The sequence below is a fragment of the Colossoma macropomum genome, unplaced genomic scaffold (genome assembly GCF_904425465.1).
Source record: "Colossoma macropomum unplaced genomic scaffold, Colossoma_macropomum, whole genome shotgun sequence".
Classification (NCBI taxonomy): Eukaryota; Metazoa; Chordata; class Actinopteri; order Characiformes; family Serrasalmidae; genus Colossoma; species Colossoma macropomum.
Genome location: NW_023494808.1, coordinates 10668643 through 10691517, shown reverse-complemented (window position 1 = coordinate 10691517; position 22875 = coordinate 10668643). Strand labels below are relative to the sequence as shown.

At 37.1% G+C, this 22875-nt stretch overlaps 1 protein-coding gene across 1 annotated transcript; it reads left to right on the top strand.

The window, feature by feature from the left end:
- The first annotated feature begins 1969 nt into the window (after positions 1–1969).
- triobpa (TRIO and F-actin binding protein a) lies at positions 1970–22810 on the top strand. Its single transcript, XM_036557272.1, has 12 exons — positions 1970–2572; positions 4158–4214; positions 6203–6271; positions 7982–8071; positions 8333–8442; positions 10804–11233; positions 13453–13681; positions 15024–15105; positions 18145–18304; positions 19839–19952; positions 21644–21730; positions 22796–22810. Exons 1-12 carry the CDS (start codon positions 2567–2569, stop codon positions 22808–22810), a joined length of 1449 nt encoding a protein of 482 aa, XP_036413165.1. The 5' UTR covers positions 1970–2566.
- The last annotated feature ends 65 nt before the right edge of the window (positions 22811–22875 follow it).

Sequence of the window (22875 nt, the reverse complement as noted above, 5' to 3'; positions counted from 1 at the left end):
TTTTATATGTGTTATTGATGGTAAAATTGATGGTTGTTGATGGTAAAATAGTGGTAAATCTGAAAAAAGTTTTCTTTGGGTGCTATTTTGCCTTACAAGGCTCTACACATACCTTTCTGCCATCAATGGATTTTAAAAATGCATTTTAGATCAAAACCTTACCGTGAAACTATCATTAAGTAATGTATAAAGTATTTATAACCGTTTAGTGTCCTTCTGATGTCTGGTTCCTATAACCACCACTGTTAACAACTGCGACTGTAAGTTTCTCTAAAGTGGAGCATTTCACATCAAATCACTCTATCACTTTAACTATTTAATTATGCAGAAATTTTGAAACATCAGAGGGATTCCCCTTTAATACCCTCAAATGCAGGAGTGAAGTCTGCATTTCTGAGTTAGAATTGTTTCTCTCCTAGCTTTCTTTTAATTGTTTTTCATGGTTGCAGAGGTCCAGAGAAGATCACAGGACTGCAAACAGACATGAGGGAAAACAATGTGACCAGCCTCAGATGCAGGTACGTACTTTACATGCACACATACTCAGGTGTGTTGTAATTATTATGGTAGAAAAAAAATTAAGTACTTCCATTGACGTGTGTTACCATAGCCGAGTGTTGCTATGCTTATATCTAAACCTAACCCCGACCTTATAATTAAACCACTAGGATAAAGTCATTCAGAGTGGTTTGATCTGAAATACGCCATTCTAGAGAAATGTACAGAATCAGAGTTGTTCACAGTAGTGGTGATAGGAACCAAACGCCTAAAGATTACTACCTCTAAAAGCTACATCACAAAAGGTTAGCGCATGAGGAAGCTACAAAATTGTTGCCTGATATCTGAAACAGTTTTACAATAGTTTGAGATAAGATTTTTGAAAGTCATTCATAGTGATGAGCTACATGTCAGCCACTGTAAGGCAAAAGTAGTAACAAAAAAAATGTTTATTTTCAAATTTACAACTATTTTACCCTGATCAACATTACTTTTAAAGTTTAGGTTCACTGGTTATGTCGGATAGTAAATAAAATGACCATATTTGTGTTGTAGACATTGTGACCCCTGGGTCCTATCACCACCACTGTAAAGAAATCTGAGTCAGTAAGTTTCTCCACTATGAACCATTTAACATCAAACCACTCTGAATTACTACTCATACTTCATTGTTAGCAAAGAAAGGCTATCTTTAAAAAACAGAAGCTGTTCAGTTTTTCTTGTGAGGACCAGGCAAAAGTCCTCACATGTTTACTGTCAGAAAAAAAGTACATTTTTTAGTCTTCCAAAGTACAAACAACATAAAGTTACGCAACTCTTCTCAGGACGCGATTCTTAAGGCCTTAAATGAGTTCTAAATGTACAGTACAGTACATTCAGGGGAAAATGACACCTATCCACAACATAACTTTTAAAAATAAAAATGAAATAAAGAGTCTGAATTCAAGACGAGGTGTATGGAGTGAATATAACAGAAAAAATGTAAAAACTGTCTTTGGTGTGGTAGCCCTCTTGTCACTGGGGTGGGACCCTCAAGGGTACATCTCAGTACCTTTAGTCAGAGAAACATAACTGTACCGTAATCCACTGAAATGATATTTTCTAAGCTGTACTGACTCCACACACCCCGTCTCGTCTCCAGGCTTTTTATTTTATTGTTCTGTTTTAAAACATTCGGTTATGAAAAGGTACACATATGTACTTTTCACCTGGAAAAGCTTATTTAAGGAACACAACTCGACCTTAAAACCACTGTTGTACCTTAGAGGGTGCATTAACATTGTTTGTACCTTGATGAATGAAAAATGTACCTGCACAAAACCTTTATTTCTAACAGTGTAAAAACTAATAATTCCAAAACCAATATGATACAGTAATATTCCCTAACTAAAGGTACAGAAGATGGACCTCTGAGGTACCACCCTAGAGACATGAGGGTCCCATCCCAGTGACAGTTTAGTACCTGTTTTTCTGATTTTGTACAAAATTGTCACGTTTACTTTTCAGGCTGGTCCTCACAAAGTGCTAAAAACAAACATAAAGAGAGTCAGACACACACAAAACGCAACCCCTAGGTAGGAGGTAGGTAGTGGTGTCCAGTTTCTAGCTCAGGAGCCTGTATCCAGGCCTGCAACGGGGAAATTAGCTCCACACAGGCGTTTCTCCTTCTTTTAGCATTTACTGTGATGAAATCAGCAGGTTTATGTCAGTCAGTGTACAGCACTCCATCTTCAGTGAATGTCTCTTGCCGGCGCTAAACTAGACGGAAACTGAGTAAGGATCACGTGACCAGCTGTCAGACCGCAAACAGAGAACTGGTAGTTTTAACTTGCACGAATTTTCACGGAACAGCCGGTAAGACTCGCTGAGAGACAGCGAGGCGGGCCTGTTTGTGCCTGTGCACCTTGGAGCAGCTCTACGTTGCCGGACGAGAATAGCTCTATCGCGGGAGAGATGCACTAGTATGAGTCTTCTCATACAGTAGACTCACCACGGAAACTGGTTCAACTGCCTGACAAGTTTTTTTCTTCCTTTTTCACGCCATCCACCGGCTTCACATCCTCCAACAATGACGGTAAGTTCCTGAAAAGCCGCCTAAACAGAAGAAAAGCACAAATAAACGATTCGTTTCAGAGAAGGGGAGTAATACAGTGATAGAGTGGCATTGGTACATTGTGCTCATGTAACCTAGCTAAGTGGTGCATGTGGTACAGAGTGATGAAGTGGGCGTGTCTAACGCGACCTTTCATTTGCATACTGTAAGTTTTAACTTAAAAACTTTTTATTTTACGCATTGTGTGATTTTAATGATGTCCTTGAGCTTCAGAATTTAAATATACAGGACCGTTTATTGTCCGGTTTACCCAGGCCTGACGTTGTTTGGTATTCAGTCAGCACAAATCTGACCTACTTTTTAAATTAAACAGATTTTTTATGTTGTAGTGCTCGGTTGTATGAAATGTCTTAAGTTTTCCGTTAAGGGACACTTTACATTGTGTAGGTTTCACAATAAAAGACGTCAGACTTTTATATTAACCCTAATTAACATTATTTACGTTGCATAAACTCTTAGTAGTTACACTTGCAAATCCTTCAAATCTGCTCTCATATAAATTACCTTTATTCTGGCTTTCCAGCGGTTGGCTAACAGGAGAATAACATTGGCGACATCTGCACTCCGAAAAAGTAAAGAATTTAATCGAAAATAGGGAAGAAATGAAGTGTTTTCTTACTTTTGTTTCGGTAGCGAAACTTAGCTTAACTGCAAACGGCCGTTAGCCAGCGCTGACCGTCTCCACGGCAACAGTCACACGTTTGTATTTACACTGCAGTTAAAATAAACGAATAAATATATATATATATATAATATATATATATATATATATATATATATATTTAAAATATGTAATAAACCGAAGGATGGGCGATATGGCAAAAAATATTATGTCACGATACTTCAAGACAGTTTCGTTATATATGATATGCAGCACGATAATTAGTTTTTTTTCTGGGATTTAATAAGTTGGAACAGACAAAATAGAGCCTGCGGTGCCACATATAAAAATACCACAATAATAATAACGTTAATAAACCTACAACTACATTTAGTTTTTACAAACTACTGCACTAAATTAAGTTATATTATATATAAATTTATTACGATAATGATAAAATATCGTCGTCTAAATACAGCTGAGAAAGTCCAACCCTAACGGAGGTCATATATATATGCTGAGAGTCAGCATTATATATATATATATATATATTATATATATATATATATATATGTGTGTGTGTGTGTGTATATATATATATATATATATATATGTGTGTGTGTATATATATATATATATATATATATATATGTGTGTGTGTGTGTATATATATATATATATGTATATATGTGTATATATATATATATATATATATATATATATATATACATACATATATATAAAGTTTTATGCAAATGAGCACAGAGAGTCAGCGCCTCGTGCACTCTCAGGTCTCGTGCAGGAGATTAGGATTCTGAAGCCAACTGCCACTTTCCTCCTCACAGCGGTGTTAAGATGTCGTTTGAGAGGGTTTTGGGGTTTAAAAGGTAAAACGTTTAAAAGTTAGACTCAGTGTAACACTCGTTTATTGATCTTTCGTTCAAGCTTGACCCTCTGGACTTTAAAAAGGGATGGATGTGCCTGTTGGACGACACGGCGGAGGTACGTTTTTATTCTTTCTAACGTGACCTGTACAATGTTTGTCAGCTTAACTCATCTATCATTTTAGTTGTGATGTGATTTTATCTCCAAAAAGAGAGATATCTCTAAAAAGAATCCTTTTCAGGTGAAATACAGGGTTTTTATGTTTGTTTGTGTTTTTAAGGGGGGTTCGTATAAGTGTAAAGAATTTAATCGAAAATAGGGAAGAAATTAGGTGTTTTCTTACTTTTGTTTCGTTAGCGAAACTTAGCGTAACTGCAAACGGCCGTTAGCCAGCGCTGACCGTCTCCATGGCAACAGCTGCACGTTTGTATTTACATACTTCTACAAAGTATATACACACACACACACACACACACACGTATATATATATATATATATATATATATATGTTTTATAACTTATCACAATTTAAAGTGGCAATTTGGCCGAACTGAAAAATGTAACCATTGCTATGTCTGTTGTAAATACACTTGCGTCCAACCCTGGTGCCCAGTGTTAGTCCGGGGGTCCGATGTTGGTGGGCTCGCCATAGTAGCACTGATGCTAGCTTCAGTGACAACAAAATGTTTGTTTTAAGAATTCTTCTTCTCTTATTGCTGTTTTCTAGTTTGGTAAAGGTCTTCCACACATGAACTAAGATCTTACACGCCTCCATCTTCTGTCTTCAGTTTGAGAAAATAGTAACAGTTCACTCTTTCCACCAATCTTTTGGGGAATTGGGCAAGTTTTCAGGTTTATAAATATGGAACAGCATATTGTGAAGTTTTTCAGAGGTGTCTCGAGCATGGTTACAGTTGCTAGGCTGTGAAGGACCAACTGGGTGAACCAATTTGCTGCAGGGCCACCCTGAGGCAGACCAGTGCTGCATCTCTAGTAAGAATATCAAAGACAGAAGCTGATACAGCTAAACAGTGACCTTTCCCTGAATGTGTATTTGAGTCTCTATTTTTCCCTAACAGACAGCATAACATCATAAGTTTTCAGGGACACCCCCCAGAATTTTAATTTTGAGACATTGAGGGGGTCCAAGACGTTATATAGGGGGTCCTGGACCATCCAGAACCGTTATTTCGCATGTTGCTGGTGCTGCCGTAGTCCCTAGAGTGAGCTTTTCTGGTTTAAATGCTAGAAAAACTCCCTTCTGATGATATATCTTGAAGGTAGATGGAAACATACAGTGCTTTGGGGTGGATTTTTACAAGTCCTAGCTGGTGAACGCAGAAGGAATGTGTTTTAACTGTAGTAACTTGAAGTGTAGTCTTGGAATCATTATTACAATGGAAAGAATGGATGACTCAAACGACAGAAATGACTGTACTGAAAACTTGACTTTTACTGAAAACTTGTCTCTGGTGTCCATTTTGTGCTGAATAAATATAGAATTGCTATTTTCTTGTTTGGTGGCCAAGATAAAAGCAATACTATTGCTCACTTGGTTATATTTATTAGTGTTTAGTAACTAGGCTAGCCATCAGGATTGGATGGTACCACAGGGATTCCCAGAGGTTGTACTCTGTATTATCACAATGGAAAAACACTGATGAATGAAAACATATAAAACAATATAAAATCCTGTCAAACTGATTATGCTGAGGGATGTAATAGAATACTGCACAACTTGACAAATAACATAATAAACTCTATAATAAACTCTAGTTTTAGGCCAGGATGCTGCTTTCAGTGTTGGAGTTACCCACTAATTACCCACTTTAGGCTTGCAGCCAAGCTTGTCTGAAAAGAACAAACAACTAAAGAAAGACAACTACTATGTGCAGTGTGTTTTTTTATTGTAGCTAGATGATTTTTATCTGTCTTAATTTTATCTTTAACCAGTTTTTATCATGTTTTGTCTCCGTATCAGTCCAAACATGTCCACCAATATCTGCAGTGTAAATGGATTGGAAAAGTACTGAACTCTTCTAGCCAACATTTGTGTATTAGCATTTATTGTATGTATTAATTTCTTTCTGTATCTCTGTGTGCAGTGGAGGAAGTTCTGGTTTGTGCTTGACAACTCTGGACTAAAATACTACACTGACCCTGAATCTGAGGAGGTGAGCCAGATCCATCCTAATCAGAAATACCACCACCCTAAAGGAGCACAACTGAGGTTTTGTCCAGCAGATGGTACTGTAGCTCTGAGCCGCTAATCTCATTAATTTTTCCCTGAAAGTGAAAGTGGGACAAGAGGGCATTTTCTGGCCAGTGAGTATATACACTGTTTGTCCAAATCAAGGGTATTAATAGGGAGACCCCCACCCCCCTTTTACACTAGGCTTTACACTAGATGTTGGAACATTGCTGTGAGGATTTGATTCCATTCAGCCACAAGAGCATTAGAGAGGTCAGGTACTGATATGGGATGGTTAGTTCTGGATCAGTTGAATTCATGCCTCCATCATATTTTTTTTCCTACCTCTGTAAAGCAATCTTGGGTTTGAGAAAGGTGCTGTAAAAATTTAACTTATTATTATTATTATTATTATTATCCCAAAGGTATTGGGATATAGCGCCATCACTCTAAAGAACGCAGTTACACTGCTCAACAACCCAATGCTCGGCACTTTTCTATGAAGATTTTAGTAGCTGTTTGTGCGCAATTGCATGCCTGAGTCAGCAATGAGTGCAGCCTAAACCCTTTCACAGTGGCCAAAAAATGCAATTTGTGCCATTCTTGGAGGTCCCTCACTTGAACTGTTCCTTTTTTTTCTTTGGTATCTTAGATAAAATGTATTTCGAAGGAAATGTGTATGATTTACAAACTGAAAGTGAACAAAATTCTCATATTTGTAGGTGAACAAGCAAGTTTTTTTTGTTTCATTTTGTTTATTGTGACAGACAATTTTTTATATCAAGAAAACTGCAGTCTTGCTGACTGTTTTACACCAGCACAGTCATCTTTGTGGAGTGATGAGTGTTGTTTTCACAGCAGGGGGTTCTCACCTCTCCATCTCACCCACATTTGCTTGCTAGTGGCTCAACACAGAGTCAGAGCATTTCAAACACAGAGAGCAAACAGTGACGTAGTTAATCTGATAACATTACAGTTATCAGTTACAGTGAAATATTTTTATGATATTGATTTTTATGATATTGATTTTAAACTATGTGAGTCTATTAAGCCTGCAGAAAGAGGTTACAGTGGCTGAATTTAATAAATAGAAGGGATGTCTGGAGACCTTTGGACAAATAGTGTATAAGTTCTTCCAGGTGAAGGTATTTTTGGCATAGGCCTAAATAATCTGTGCCAGACTTTCAAGTTGGACAGCTTGACCTAAAGATATTGCTGACTTAATAATGTTATACTTAATAGGGCTTTTATCTATGTCTTGAATTATGTCACTGTCTGTACGCAGTATAGAATTGTATGCAAATTGAATGTTTTATTGACTTTCTAAGTGCAAATACATTAACACATCCTCTATAGGAAACACACCCAAATATGACATTCTACAAATTTTAGATATGTTTTTAAAACATATTGACAAAAACAACAAAATTTTATGTTTTATGGCACATTTTTTGTTTTATTATTTCCCAATATGTTAAATTCAGTGAATAAACAGTAACTGTGCATTCAAATGTGCAGTAGTCTGTTCCCTGTAGAGGACATGTTCACTTATTTTCACTTAGAAAATCAACAAAATGTCATTTGACCAGGGGTGCCCAAACTTTTGCATATAACTGTAATTAAACCACGATTCCTGCTGTTGTCTTGTGTGGATGCAGACAAATAAACAGAATTGTGTTTTTATGTGTAACAGAGGGATGAGCCAGATGGAGAGATTGATGTTCGTCGTTGTGTGAGAGTGGTGGAGTTTGAGGCTGATAAGAACTATGGTCTCCAGATACATGTAAGAATTTATTTTTACCTTAAACACTTTGCCGTGATTAGTGTTTATGTAAAATTGTGGATGTTTTCATGCCATACTACTCAAATATCTGGAGAATACCATCTTTTAAACACTCTGAATGCTAGTGTACTCAGGTGTTCTGAAGATGTTAGTTTAACACTGAAGGAGCTAATTTCCTACTGAAGATCAGTGATTTTACTGATTTTAGTGATTTCCCTCAGTTTGCTGACTGTTGTAAATGGATGACCTTTTGGCGTACAGACACAAGACGGAGAAGTAACCTTATCAGCCATGACTTCACGCATCAGGAGGAACTGGATCGACATTCTGCAGAGACACATCAGATCCACTGGATCACCTGATATCACAGCGTGTGTAGTACCTTCTTCATATCATAAAATAAATATATCATATTTAAAGTGATTGTTTTGGCAAATAATCAGATTTACAGTTTTCCGTCTTACCCCAAATATAGTCACTCAGCCAAGACATGTTTGGTGTCTAAAGTTTGCTTCTTCTTGAGCTACGAGGCTAATGTAGCCAACAAGTAATGGAAACTTATAGACCCCAATTAGCATGGTGCTAACTGGATGCCTAAATCATCATACATTCATCCTAAACTGTGTTGAGTTGTTAAGTAATTTCGAATAGATTTTATTCTGTGGTTATTTACACTGTATGCATACAGTGTCCATAAAAAACAAAACGAAGTACTTCAGCATAGCAAGAAACAGTAACAGCATCCATGTTGAAGCCTTAATTTGTTTTGTACTAAAAAAGCAAATCTCAGACACCACACATGTTTAGGATGGTCGACTACATTTGGTGTAAGGGGTAAACTGTGTAAAATTTATTTTAGCCCAGATCTCTTGCTTTTAATTCTGCAGAAATTCTGTATTTCCAAAAAAATGTATCTCGTGTATAGTTACTAAATAATGTATCATAGCTATAATTATTCTGCATAAAGAATAATATATAGTAGGTACTGAATAATTTACAGTAGCTGCTGATTAATGTTCAGTAGTTACTGAATTATTTACAGTAGTTGAATTATTAATTCCAGTAACTGAGTAATATACGCAGCTGTATGCAAATCTTATATGCCCTGTCAAATTACATGTTTTGTTGATTATCTAAACAACAAAGTATTTAGTTTATAATCAGGGTGCCCAAACTTTTGCATAGGAGTGTTGTAGTTACTGAATAATTTATAGTAGATACTGAATAATTCTTTATATTTACTGAATAATGTGTAGTAGTTACTGAATAATAGTCTTAACATTAATAATGAATCATAAGTCTGCAGTTTAAAGGGTTAATACTGACTGTCATTCTCAGTATGTACAACCCCATTTCTAAAAAAGTTGGGACGCTGTGAAAAATGTAAATAAAAAACAAAATTCAATGATGTGCAAATCGTTTAAACCCTATACTTCATTGAACATAGTACAAAGACAACAAATCAAATGTTGAAATTGAGAAATTTTATTGTTTTTTGAAAAATATATGCCCATTTTGAATTTCATGCCAACAACACATTCCAAAAAAGTTGGGATGGGGGCCTGTTTACCACTGTGTTTCATCACTTCTTCTTTTAACAGCACTCTGTAAGCATTTGGGAACTGAGGAGACACTGCTGTAGTTCTGAAAGTGAAATGTTTTCCTGTTCTTGTTTGATACAGGATTTCAGCTGCTCAACAGTTCAGGGTCTCCTTTGTCATGTTTTTCGTTTCATAATGTGCCAAATTTTCAGTGGTGACAGGTCTGGACTGCAGGCAGATCAGTTAAGCCCATGAAGTCTTTTAATATGTAGCAATGCTGCTGTAATACATGCAGAATGTGGTTTGGCATTGTCTTGCTGAAATATGCAAGTTCTTTCCTGAAAAAGACGAAGCATATGTTGCCAAAACATGTACATATCGTTCAGCATTAAAGGTTCCTTCACAGATGCGCATATCAGCCATGCCATGTGCACTAATGCACCCCTATACCATCATGAATACTGGCTTTTGAACTGCGCACTGATAACAAGCTGAGTGGTCTTTACCCCGGAGGACACAGCGTCCATGATTTCCAAAAAGAATTTTAAATGTTGATTCGTCGGACCACAGGACACTTTTCCTCTTTCACCTCAGTCCAGCAAATACTGGTTTTTGGCCTTGTTCATTGCATACAGAGATTTCTCCAGATTCTCTGAAACTTTTAATGTTATTATGTACCGTAGATGATGAAAAGCAAAAGTTCTTTGCTATTTTATGTTAAGAAACGTTATTTTTGAATTGTTGCACTATTTGATTGTGCAGTCTTTCACACGGTCTTCTGAAAGACTCTTTTGATACACTATTATGTTACTGATCTGTTGCCAATTAACCACCAGGTGTTCTTCTTAGCATTACACAACTTTACCAGCCTTTTGTTGCCCCTGTCCCAACTTCTTTTAAAAGTGTTGTTAGCATCAAATTAAAAATGGGCATATATTTTTCAAAAAGCAATAAAATTTCTCAGTTCCAACATTTGATGTGTTGTCTTTGAAGTATTTTCAATTAAATATAGGGTTTAAGGATTTGCACATCATTGAATTTTGTTTTTTTTTACATTTCTCACAGCGTCCCAACTTTTTTGGAAATGGGATTGTACACACTGAGATTGACAGTCAGTATTAACCCTTTAAACTGCTGATCTTATTGTAAAAAAGTGAAGAACTTTAGCAATAGAATGTCTCTCTTTTTCAGGCACATGAACAGCAGTGACAGCGATAAGGACACCTCTCCTTCACATCCAGATCAACATAATTCGGGTTCAGAGGTTATGAACCTGATGCAGGATGAGCCGGACATGATGTCATCACCGTCAACCAATCAGCGGGAGGCAGGAGTGGGGCGAGATAAGGAGCAAGAAAAACGTCTGGAGGACAGAACTAAGTGGTTCCAGGAAGGACTCTTGGACAGAGAGGGCGAGAGCCCATGGGATAAAGTGCAGTTGAAGAAAGGTACGGTGGCCTCAGTGACTCATATGATGCCACAGATCTCTGAGACCCTGATAGGGACAGACATTGAGAAGAAATGGGAGGATTTTGAGAAGATTCCTTTCGGAGAGATGAAGTTGATTTCGTCAAATGGCTCACAGGCTCAACCAGCAACCAGTGAGGCACTACAGAGAGAGGTAGCGAATCAAATACGCTGTGTCTCTGATGTTTTTTGTGTCAAAACAACAAAAAACAGTGAAACAGTCCCACACACTACACAGAAAACACCAAATAGGCGGTGTCATTTGAGAGCATGGGTGGGTTTAGTGATTCTGGGTTTCTAGGCAAGAGACAGGAATGAGGCCTCCTGGATGCACATTTTTAAATTAGTTCAGACTCTGGGCTCCCAAGTGGATTAACTGTCTACTTGCAAAAAATTAGATCTTGAGCTTAAATGTATTCAATATATATAATATTTCTCATTTTGAGATTGTTGTAAGAAAATGATAACTTAAGCTTATAACATTTAACTTATGCTTTGCTTGTTTTAAGAACTCTTTGCCCATATTATGTGAGATAATTTGGTACAGAGTAATGTAGAAATAATGTGAGGTTACTTTTTATGGAAGTAATAAGTAATGTAATCCCATTGCAGTTTGAGAGAAGTAATGTGCAAGTGTAGATTATTGCATAATTACCTAGTTTTGTCATCACAGACCAACATGGAATAATCCATTATAACCATGACTGGGGGGGTGGCGCATTCAGTGAAAATTTCGTGATGAATCCAATAGAAATGCTCCCAATTTGCTTGGAATAAAATATCTTTACATTAATTTACATTGAAAGTAAAGAATGTTTTTTGTCCTTTCCTGTAAAGTTACTATTATGGAGATACTTGTTTTTCTTTGGACAGCGCGATATATTTTTTCATAATAGGTTGTTTAAAATTACCATGTACAGCATATCTAATTTGTGTTTTCATGGGGCTCTTGGCTCATGGGGGCCCTAGGCAGCTGACTACCTTTGCGTAGCGCAAAGACCGCCCCTGTATGAGAGCTTAAAAGTGGTCTGAAAAGGACCGGAGGGGGTCCACCTCTGCTAGAAGTTTGGCCCTCTGGATCCAAGAGTTGTTTACGATCCGTAATCCCAAATTTAACCTGCCCTGGAGCAAGTCAGGCACACAGCACAAGTTGCCATGGTGATGTAGCCTGTTAAAAAGATCCACAGAAAATCCAGGATTAGATCAAACTCAGTTTAAAGTTAGTGGGCTGTGCTAACTTTAATCCTGCTTTGAAAGACAGGGCCCTATTTTTCTGTCTCTACTTCTATATCCTACAATGTAAACTGTAGAAATTCAGTTTTCTTAGAAAAAATTAGGAAACTAGTTGCCTTACTTTTTATAATTAACAAATTAATTTCATGGTAAGTTGTAGTTGACATACACTGATGAAGTGAAGTTAAGCATCAAAAGATATTTTTTAAGTAATATTTGAACATTGATTAAATTTGGGTGTTACATTTCTTTTCTGGAGGCTTAAATTCTTTTAGTAAAATATCAGTTTGTTCAAAAATAGGGAAACCTGTTTCACTGTGTAGTAAAGTACACTATTATCACTATTACAGTGTATCAGTGTCATCCGTTGGATCTCCATACGCTGCAGTAACCACACTGCAAATGCAAATAGTACATCTTACAAGAAAAAACATATCAAGTTTATTCAATATTAACAGAAACGTTGGGTTTACTGTCAGTGTACTTTCCCATATTAACCCCTTTCGCACAGTAGCCAGAAAGTATAGTTTCAGCTTGTTTTGGAGGTCCTGCAGTCCAGTTTTGAATTAAATTCACTTTATGTTAATTGTGTAATTAAATTTTAATTATCATTTGAGTAAAACAAATTGATATGATTATATTAATTAAAATTAAAATCCGATGAATTGATTTCCATTCCATCTGCAGAATGGCAACTAGGAGGTGTACAGAAAGGAGGTGACAGTAAATAACAGTAAAATAGCAACAACAATTTTACAGTCTCCTGGACCACAAGATTGCCGTGATGTAGCAGTATTCTGCTGTATGCTTACAGTAATAAGCTGTAATTAAAATACAATATCCATTCTTTTGTTCTCTGATGTCTGGTCCAGCATTTTCTGCTGATGTCAGCCTGATAGTATCTGATTGGTGCCACGCCTGTTAGTAACTTCACATGAGTTTGCCTTGAATTTGCAAGGTGAAATGACAATCAAACTATTTTATTTTGCAAAAGCAGAGGGAAAAGTGACCAAGTGTCCAGAGACATTATCAGAAGATGTTGCTAAAGGGTACACCACTAGGGGGTGGTGTAAACAGGCTACTTCTGTATCGCAATAACAGAATAGTTTCAGCTCAACTATACTTTTCTACTCCTCTCAGGTCCTGTCTCTGAGACAGCATATTGAGGCTCTGCGTAAAGGCAGAATCGGAGCTGGACTCGTCGTCCCCTGCGGCCCGGACGCACCCTGCACCTCCAGACTGGAGCAAATAGAGAGAGAGCACAGAGACAGACTGCAGGAGATGGAGAGAGAGCACGAGAGAGAGAGGAGAGAGATGGAGAGAGAGAGAGAGCAGCTGCTGAAGGAGGAAGCACAGAATGCCATACAGGGTGAATACTGTCATCTATACTGACTAAAATGTGGCAAAAATTTTAGCCAAACAAATTTCCTCAAATTCATTACAAATCACAATAAAACATCTCCTCTTCTACTCACAAAAACAAATGTGGTCTGAATTAAAAGTATAGAATCTGCACTTTTAACACACTTTCTCTGCAATGGGCTATGAGTGAGAAATCATTAATATCACATTGCAGCACGTTTTCACCATCACCAGCCAAAGCTGTAACTGTACCAGGAATGACAGATACATTCCAAACACAAGGGCCCTTATTCATCAAAATTGGGTACACTCAAATTTGATTGAAAAATGAGCGCACGCAGATTTCACCAGCAGTTTTGTTACTCATCAGTTTCATTTTTGGCATATCTGTATGATCAAACTCATGTCTGGTAGGAATGTGTGTAAATTTGAGTGTAATAGTAAAACAACCTGAAAAAAATACTTTATTTGCTGTTAACTAATAAAAACTATTATCAGTATTATCTATAGTACCAATATTAAAAATAAAAATAGAAAATAATTTACTAATAATTTGTTCTCATGGCAGTCCAGTACAAAAGTGGATGTACCTGTTTTACGTGCACGTTGGTATAACTATTCCGTGTTCCATTTAAAGATATATTACACTGTACTTTTCTTTTTGTGCCATAAAATAAACAATACAAAACACAGCTAATGCAGAAGCATCTCATACACTGCAATAATAGAGCATTTAAATATGTTATTTTAGGAACATAATCACACTATATACTAGCATCTTAAAAAAACATTTAAATGTTTTGTTTCTTCATATTTTGTTCTTTCTGGTGGTTGTAATTTTAACACTATAAAGTTTGGTCAGCAGGGGAAGCAGTACACTCACTGCTCAAACTCAAACTCCGCCTATGAGCACAGACATTGGCTTATGGGCCACTGAATGCTGTCATTTTGTTGGCTTCCTACAGAAACATCTGCATGAATTAAGACGTGCTTCATGCAAATAATATGTAAATAAGGTACTGTTCACCTGCGCTTGATTTCACGCACTGAAGCAGATTAATCATTTTATGCTCTAATCTCTGCTTGTTTCCACATCGTCGGACCCAGAGCAGTTCGTACATCATTAAAAGTGGTCTAATTTGCATTCTTTTTTGCTCCACTTTGATGAATCAGGACCACTGCGTTCTTTAATTCTTATTCTCTGACACTTTCTCAAATACTTGTTCCCTGATTGATGTTTTTGCTTGCTTTCCTCTAATAATGAGATGTTTTTAATGCACTTTTCTTGGTAAAATTAAAGTTCTCTCACTCTCCATTGCTTCTTCATTTGTATTTCATTTTCCTGGCAGCCATGGAGGCTCTGAGGAAGGCCCATCAGGAAGAGCTGGAAAGAGTGAGAGGAGGACAACAGACAGACTCCACACTACTACTGTGAGTGTGCATGCTAATATAATACATACCATTAATGTTCATTCCTTCTTTCACTTAAACCTTTATTTAAATTCAGACTAAACTGAAGGAGAGCCCTCATTTATGTAGCAGCTGAGTATAATAAATGTAACAAGAGTCAAACAAACAAAAAGATAACAAGAAACAATGGATACTGATAATAAATAGATATTAAATTATTAAAACAATACAAGACATAATAAGAATATTAAATATTCTCAATTTTTTGTGGTTTTATGTACAAAAAACAGAACATAAATCATTTTTACATGACCATATTCCAACCTCACTTTATACCTTTAATTGAACAGGCTGTTTTTGTTACTGTGTCTTTAAGACACTCCTGAATGGAACCCCATATATCATTAGTTGGGAGTTCGATCCTCAGCAACGCTAAAGCCATCCATAGCTGGGAGTCCAAGAGAGTATAATTGTCCTCTCTCTCTCTCTTGGTGGGCAGGATAGTCCTCCCTCTCCCCCATCACTCAGCATGATACTAACCAAAACAGGCATCTGTTAGCTAACATGAGAGAATGAGCAGTGGAGCTGTTCAGTGATATTGCATTAGAGGCATTTTGAAAAGATGCAGTGGTGATTCATGTGCATTAGCGGAAGCACATACTGGCCTTCCTTCCCAGCTTGGCAGCATTGTGTAATGGTGGGACCTAACTAGTGAGTCAAACTGGCAGTGACTGAACTGGGGAGAAAACATCAGTTAAAAATTTCCTCTCCCCCCAAAACAAACTGATATATAAAGTAAAAAGGGACACTTGTGAACAATTTTAAGTTGGCTTTTCAAAAGTATCCCAGGTGGCTGCTAAAGTGTTGCTAGGTAGTTGCTATGGTATCCCAGGTGAATGCTAAGGGGTGGCTAGGCCATTGCTATGGTATCCTTGGTGATTTCTAAGATGTTGATAAGCATTGCTAGGTTATCCCTGGTGGTTGTTAAGGTGGCTAGGCCATTGCAAGTGCACTATTCCTGTATAGGCTCCAACGATCCTGCAAAGTTTTGCGGTTCCCTCAAAAACTGTGAACCCTGAAAACTGTGCCAAAAGAACAGTAAGCTAGTAAATGTCTTCTTTCCTACCTGGCTCGCAGTCTGGCTGAAAGCACTCCATATAACTTCAGTGTGAATGGGCAGGAATAGGTGTTAGTCTGCTGTACAGTCATATGCAAAAGTTTGTTTATTTCCTAAGTGAAAAAAAATCAACCAAATGTGGTCTGTGCAAAAGTTATGGCACATTTTTATATATTAGTATTTTCCAGTAAGTTAAACTATAGAAACAAATAGAAACTGTGCACTAAAATTTCAGTGCCATATTTGAGGCTGTTCCCTGTAGAGTATGTTCTCTCTTTTTGTCTGCAAGTGCTTTATACCATATGTGCATGTAAATCACACAAGGCTATAGGATACATGATAGAAAAGGGAAATGTAGAATCTCATTAAATGAAAGATGTTCGTTAAAAAATAATCAGTAAGTATTAAATGAATGGGGGGGGTGGAGGACATTTGAGTGCTGATGTATCAGGAATGTCCTGCTGTTGTGCCAGTTTGTAACTGAAAAGTTCTGCATGAGCAGTGAATTGATTTTCAATGGATTCATTCAAACAATCAACAGATCAATTAACTCGTACATCTGTTCCTCAGTCAATGAATAAGCCATAATGGGTGTGTGTGTGTATGTGTGTGTGTGTGTTTGTGTGCGTGTGTTTGTGTGTGTGTGTCTTGTATTTATCTTCAGAAAAATAGGTACAGCACTGTGCAAAAGTCAGAGACTACCCTAAATGATCTAGTCAAAATGGCCATTAACTACAAGTTATTCAATTTAACTTCATTCAGGAAATATTTGTGAGGATATAAGATAAGATAATCCCCTTGCATAAGAAAGAGGAAAGTCAAAAGAAAAATAAGTAAAAAAAAACAAAAAAAAAACAGGAGTTTCAGAATTGGAGATTAAAAAGTGATTAAAAGCTACAGAGAAAATGAGACTCCTAACAACCACCTGGAAGAGCTGGTAGACACCAAAACTGTCCCCATCAGATAAACAGCACTTAAAGCTTTCATCTCTGAGAGAGAGGAGAAAATCAAGCTCCACTGTTGATTCAGATCTGAAAACATCCACAGGAGTTTCTGTCCATCCTTCCACTGTGAGACACTCAGCACTATGAGTCTGAAAGGATGTGTAGCTGTTAAGAAGCTCTTACTGAGAAAAGGAGACACATCAAACAAAGGAGCTGCTGGTGTTTCTCAGAACAATGGACTGACCACCCCAGAGTCCAGACCTCAACATCACTGAATGTGTTTGGGATTGTTTGGATCGTGAGAAGCAAGAAAAGGAAAAAACAAATTTTAAGACTGAACTTCGGAGAAAAATATACCTGGAGATTTCTTAAAAAAGAATGGAATACTGAAAATATTGATATTATGCTGTTAATATTTCTGTATTAAACAGGTTTTCTGCTTTTCTTCTTGGTGCTAAAAAAAGGAACTTATACTCAATGGCCATTTTGACTGGAAATTAAATAAATAAGGAGTGCTCCCAGACTTTTGCCCAGTACTGTTATTTGAGTAGGTTGTTCACTAGTCTCAGAATCCTTGGTTGTACAAAAAGTATTTACAAGAAGTATTTACAAAGTATTGTTCAATATCCTCAATAAATAAAGTCGTCCCCTATTAGAAAAAACTGCAGATTTTTATTTTTCTGCAGATTGTACCACACAATATCCATTGTTAAGAAGGTTAAATTCAACAAATAAAGAGTAATATTTCTTTAAAATGTGCAGATGTGTGTTCCCTGTAGAGGATGTGTTCACTTATTTTCACTTAGATACTCAACAAAATGTTATTTGCTCAAAGGCACTCGTTGTTCCATACAACTGTACTGCTGTGTAACTATTGCTGATGTAGTCACTTGTTTATGTATTTATGTATGTGGATGTGAATTTGGCGAATTTGTGATCTAAATAAAGTTCAAGCAAACAAACAGATGTTCAGATATTCAGACGTGTTTGTGCTTTCAGGCCGGAGTCTGTGTCTCTGCAGCAGGAGCTGGAGGGTCTCTCTGAGCGGTACTCTCAGCGGTGTGTGGAACTGAGCCGAGTGGAGCACACCGCAGGACAGAAACACACACTGATCCAGGAAAAGGAGAGAGAGGTGCAGCAGCTGCGCAAAGAGAACCAGGTACAAGACAGCAGCAAATAGTGCCATTTTCCACCCGGCAGACCTATCCATACTTTGGTCAAGTGCCTGTGTCCGTTTCTTATCACATAACAGAACTGTGAAAGTAGGTGGAGTTCTGTTTAGCTTGCGAAACTAGTGTTAACAGTAAACAGAAACTACAGTTGCAACGATGGAGGAACTTTAAGCTCCTTTTACTGCATTTGGTTTTATGTGAGTCACAGACAGTGATTCTGGCTAGTTAGTGTAGTCAGTGGCATGCACCATTTGTAGCTCCACCCGTGTGTTCTGGTTTGGCACGGTTGGCTGGCAAGAAGGTTAACCAGCTCAGCCACTCGGGTACGGTATGGATCATTCGGCAGGAAATTACAACAAAATGAGTGGTCATGGGTTTGTAACTGTACCGTACCAACATTTCAAATTGACTGTGATCCTATATGAAGCGATCCAATGCATCATTATTCTAAATTATACCACAATTCAGACTGAATTAAATGATTTAGTCCATCATCAGTTCTAAAACTGTACCATGATTCAAATTGATTATGATTATTTATGAAACAATTCAATGCATTATAAAAGTGTATTTTTATATATTAAGTATATTAAACTTTATGTATCACCTTTCATACTCCAGAGCAGCTCAAAATGCTTAACAAGAAAAGCAGGCAATAAAAACATGTGTAGCCTTCATGTACAGCAATGTGCAAAAGTGCAAAAGCACCTAAGCACATTGTTAGCAGCCTTTTATCTGGGTTAAGTGTCAAGTGTGCTTTTGCTAAAAAGGCCGACCATGTATCATTGCAATATATGAAAATGAACATAAATACAGAAAAGGGTAACAATTTTTTTGTTTCAAAAAGGAGGTGACATCTTGAGAGGGTAGTTTGAAGGGATTTCTTTGGTAGTTTGCAAGTTTGGTTTCTGCTGGACGCCTTCAGCCACTGTATGAATGTGTAAATAGCCAGCACACTGGATCTTAACATAAAGAAGTATTGATTGTCAATACCAAGTGTCCAGTGATAACAACAATTAAAGCTTTCTTCGGGAGAGGTTTGGAAACAAACATACCACCATACATATAATGTTTTAATATTATTTGTATTTATTCTAGTATTAGTGTTTTTCTGAGCCAACAAAATGCTTACTGCACAGATAAATAGCTTCTGAGGTGCCTTTCCTCAGTGCTGCGTGTCAAGCAGATGTATAATGACTGTACAGGATTTCAGTACAGGATGCTTGCTTGCTCTAAGGAGACAGATAAAGACTTTCTGTCACTATAATGTTTTTCTCAGATGTCACTCGTAATCATTCTTCAGTGCAGTTAAGCTCTGTCAGCACAACCACTACATCCTGTTCAACACTGTAGTTTAGCTCAGGCCCATCAACACTGACCGAGGACCAAGCAGGCCAATCCAAAGGTTAACCTTGAGTTTAAGTGCAGGCTGATCTCAGGCCAGTGTGAAAAGGCTTACTCATATCAGAGGTGTCACTGTCTGTCAGGTTTGATGTCATTTTCTTTTTCGTCTTCATACAGGAGCTGCAGGCGCGTCTGACTGAGGAGATGAGCCTCATGCGATCCTTCATCACTGGTCAAAAGTCGGGGGTCGTCTCCATCGGCAGTTATGAGCACAGTTCCTCGAAGTTAGAGGTGAGAGGTCAACAGTTGGGCCAAAATATGTACTGTGAGACTTCACTCCCCAGCATTTCCTGGCAATAGCTTGGCAAAAATAAAAAGGACAGTTTCTTCTATTATTCCAAATGTAGTCACTCAGCCAAGACAGGTTTGGTGTCTGAAGCTTGCTTCTTTAGTTTTGCACTGAAGCTATGAGACTAATGTAGCTAACAAGTAATGGAAGCTTAAGGCGATTAATTAGCACTTAGCTAACTGCATCGCACACGTGGTTCAAACCACAGCAGGATGTTATGTCCAATAGACTTGCAACTGATACTGTATGACGTACTGTTATCTATAAAAAGTCAAGCATCAGTGTGGCTGCTGCTACTGTTTTTAGCTTATGCTAATGCACTTACGCCTGTGTTTATGTATAACAGTGTGTTAAACAGTGTGAGAAAGCATATAAGCAAGTCTATGTGATATTACTGAACAACCAGACAGTTTGAGAGGAGTATGGGATAATTTAGACATGCAGTTAGCGTGATTTAGGCATGTGCTATCCTCAAAGCTTCAGTGCAGAACTAAAGAAGGAAAGTTCAGACAACAAATATGTCTTGGCTGATAGAATCTGTTTGGAATAAGGGGGGAAACTGTGTAAATTAGATTTTTGTTTAAACAGAATTGCTGTTTAAGGACAAGAACCACTTTTACCAGTAAGTTCTAATTTGTTAGGCCTAGTTTTAGGTTACGTAACATGTTTGAGATTTAGGAGTTATTCATTCAGACATCTTCCTCTGATGGAGAAGCTGGTTGGATGTTTATTTGTGAGACACTGCCATCTAGTGGTCAAAACCAGAGAAATTCTGCCTCTTCCAATCAGATGTCAGAAACTGGTAGACAGTCTTAGGAAACTCCTACATAAAGTTGTTTCTACAGGGAGCTGTACTAGTTACTGAGGCCAGGGGTGCACCTGCTTTTTCAACAGACAAAAATGTCATCTCAGTTACATCTCAGTTAATTTAATTTGCAATTTTAATAAATGATTGCAAACTCAAATTTTCACTGTTTTTTGTTCTACTATATAATGTTTATGTATACTTACTGATATTTCATGGGGTGTACTTCTTCACATGACTGTTAATATGTTGGTTTCATGATATCACAACAATTTTAAAACAGGCTGATTTTGCAGCTTGATTTTCATTACCATATGAACTGGAACAGAATCTTTACATCTGATATCAAACTCTTTAAAAAAAAGGTTAAAGATTTGAAGCCCTCCTTTCAAAAGTTTGTAAAATTTAAAAACTGACAAAAAATCAGTTTTCCATGATATGAGCCCTTTATCCCCTTGAAATCCCAGGCTTATTACATACTAAGGCTTATTATTCAGTAACTACAGAGACGTCAGTGCAAACTGGCTGGGCTATTCTTAGGCTATAGAAATGTGTAATAAAATTTTAAGGGGTTAAAAATAGTTTGAAAGACCATGGGCCGGTTTCCCAGACCCAGATTAAGCCAAATCCTAGACCATAAATGATTTCCAGTAATAATTCTCCACTGACACTGAAGTTTAGGCTTAAGCCATGTCCAGATAAAAGGCACATAAAGTATTAAGGTTTGGTCAGTTAGCTTTTTATCCTCGGTCATGATTAATTACCTTAGAACTAGTTGAATTTTCATTACACAGTTTACGATAACGCCCTTGTCTGTGTGTGTTACAGATGTTATTGAGAGTGAAGGAGAATGAGATTGAGTACTTACATAAGGAAATCAACTGTCTCAGGAACGAGATCCAATCTCTAACTAAGGTAACACTGGACTGCATGTTTTTTATTTTTCTCTAATAGTTTAAATTGAGCATTCTTTTAATCTCATGCTGAAAAAGTGATGCATTGAACGCTGGGGCCAGACTGAAGTTTGTTAATGAATTAGCAAACTAGACTCAAACGTGTACACTGACTCCACATACAATCTCAGCCCACAAATGTATTCTTTCTTCGTTACTGTTGCTAGGTGGGGTGGGCTTTACAGAATAAATAAAATATAAATAAATAGATAACAGTCCTGTTATACCTAAAGGGAAACTGTAGTGCAGTAAGTTTTTGTTTAAATACTTACATTTAGAGAGTTATTAATTGTAAATGCTATTAATTTTGCGTTTCTATGTTGTTAGGGTTCAGTCCATTTTAAAACTGGAAACTCTGTAGAGACTATACACTCAGAGCTAAATTCATTTAGTTAAATGAGATTTTTGCCAATGTAATGTAAATCTAAGGAATGCATCTCTGGGTGGAGCATGGATAGGTCACACAATTACACCTCTAAAGTCATGCATCATTTTGTAGACAGTGTCACACCCATATTAGGAACTCCGGGTCTATGATATGTTTGTCCTATATAAATTTATCTTATCTACATTAATTTATTCCTACAAAAAGTATAAGTCTTTAAGGAGTTAATATACAAATTATATGCTACATACATGCTAAAAGCAAGCAAACACTCTTGTACGTTAAAGGGCGTCACATGAAGGTGAGTCTACTATTAAACTTCATCACCACTATATACCAACACCAGCTACTCAAAATGTACTCTACTACTGCCAAAACCTCTTAACTACCACAGTTTGACCAAGCCTGCAGGTTTGCATGGGTTAGGCCTATTTTGTGAGGTCTTTTATTGTTAATTCAGTGCACAGCAGTGCTACCTTGAATGTAGCAATATTCATGTTTTGGCCCCAGAATTCAGAGGAACCAGCGATATTTGAAGTAATAAATGTATGTACAGTAAAACTTATCAACTTTAGAATATTTCTGTTCTCCACAGAACATGATGGCAGTGATATTTGAAAACATTACTCATTTGTTTCTTAGAGAAAACCAGCTTAGTCCCAGATTTCCTAATATGGGCATGATGCTAACTACAGAATGACAACACGACTTTAGTTGTCTAT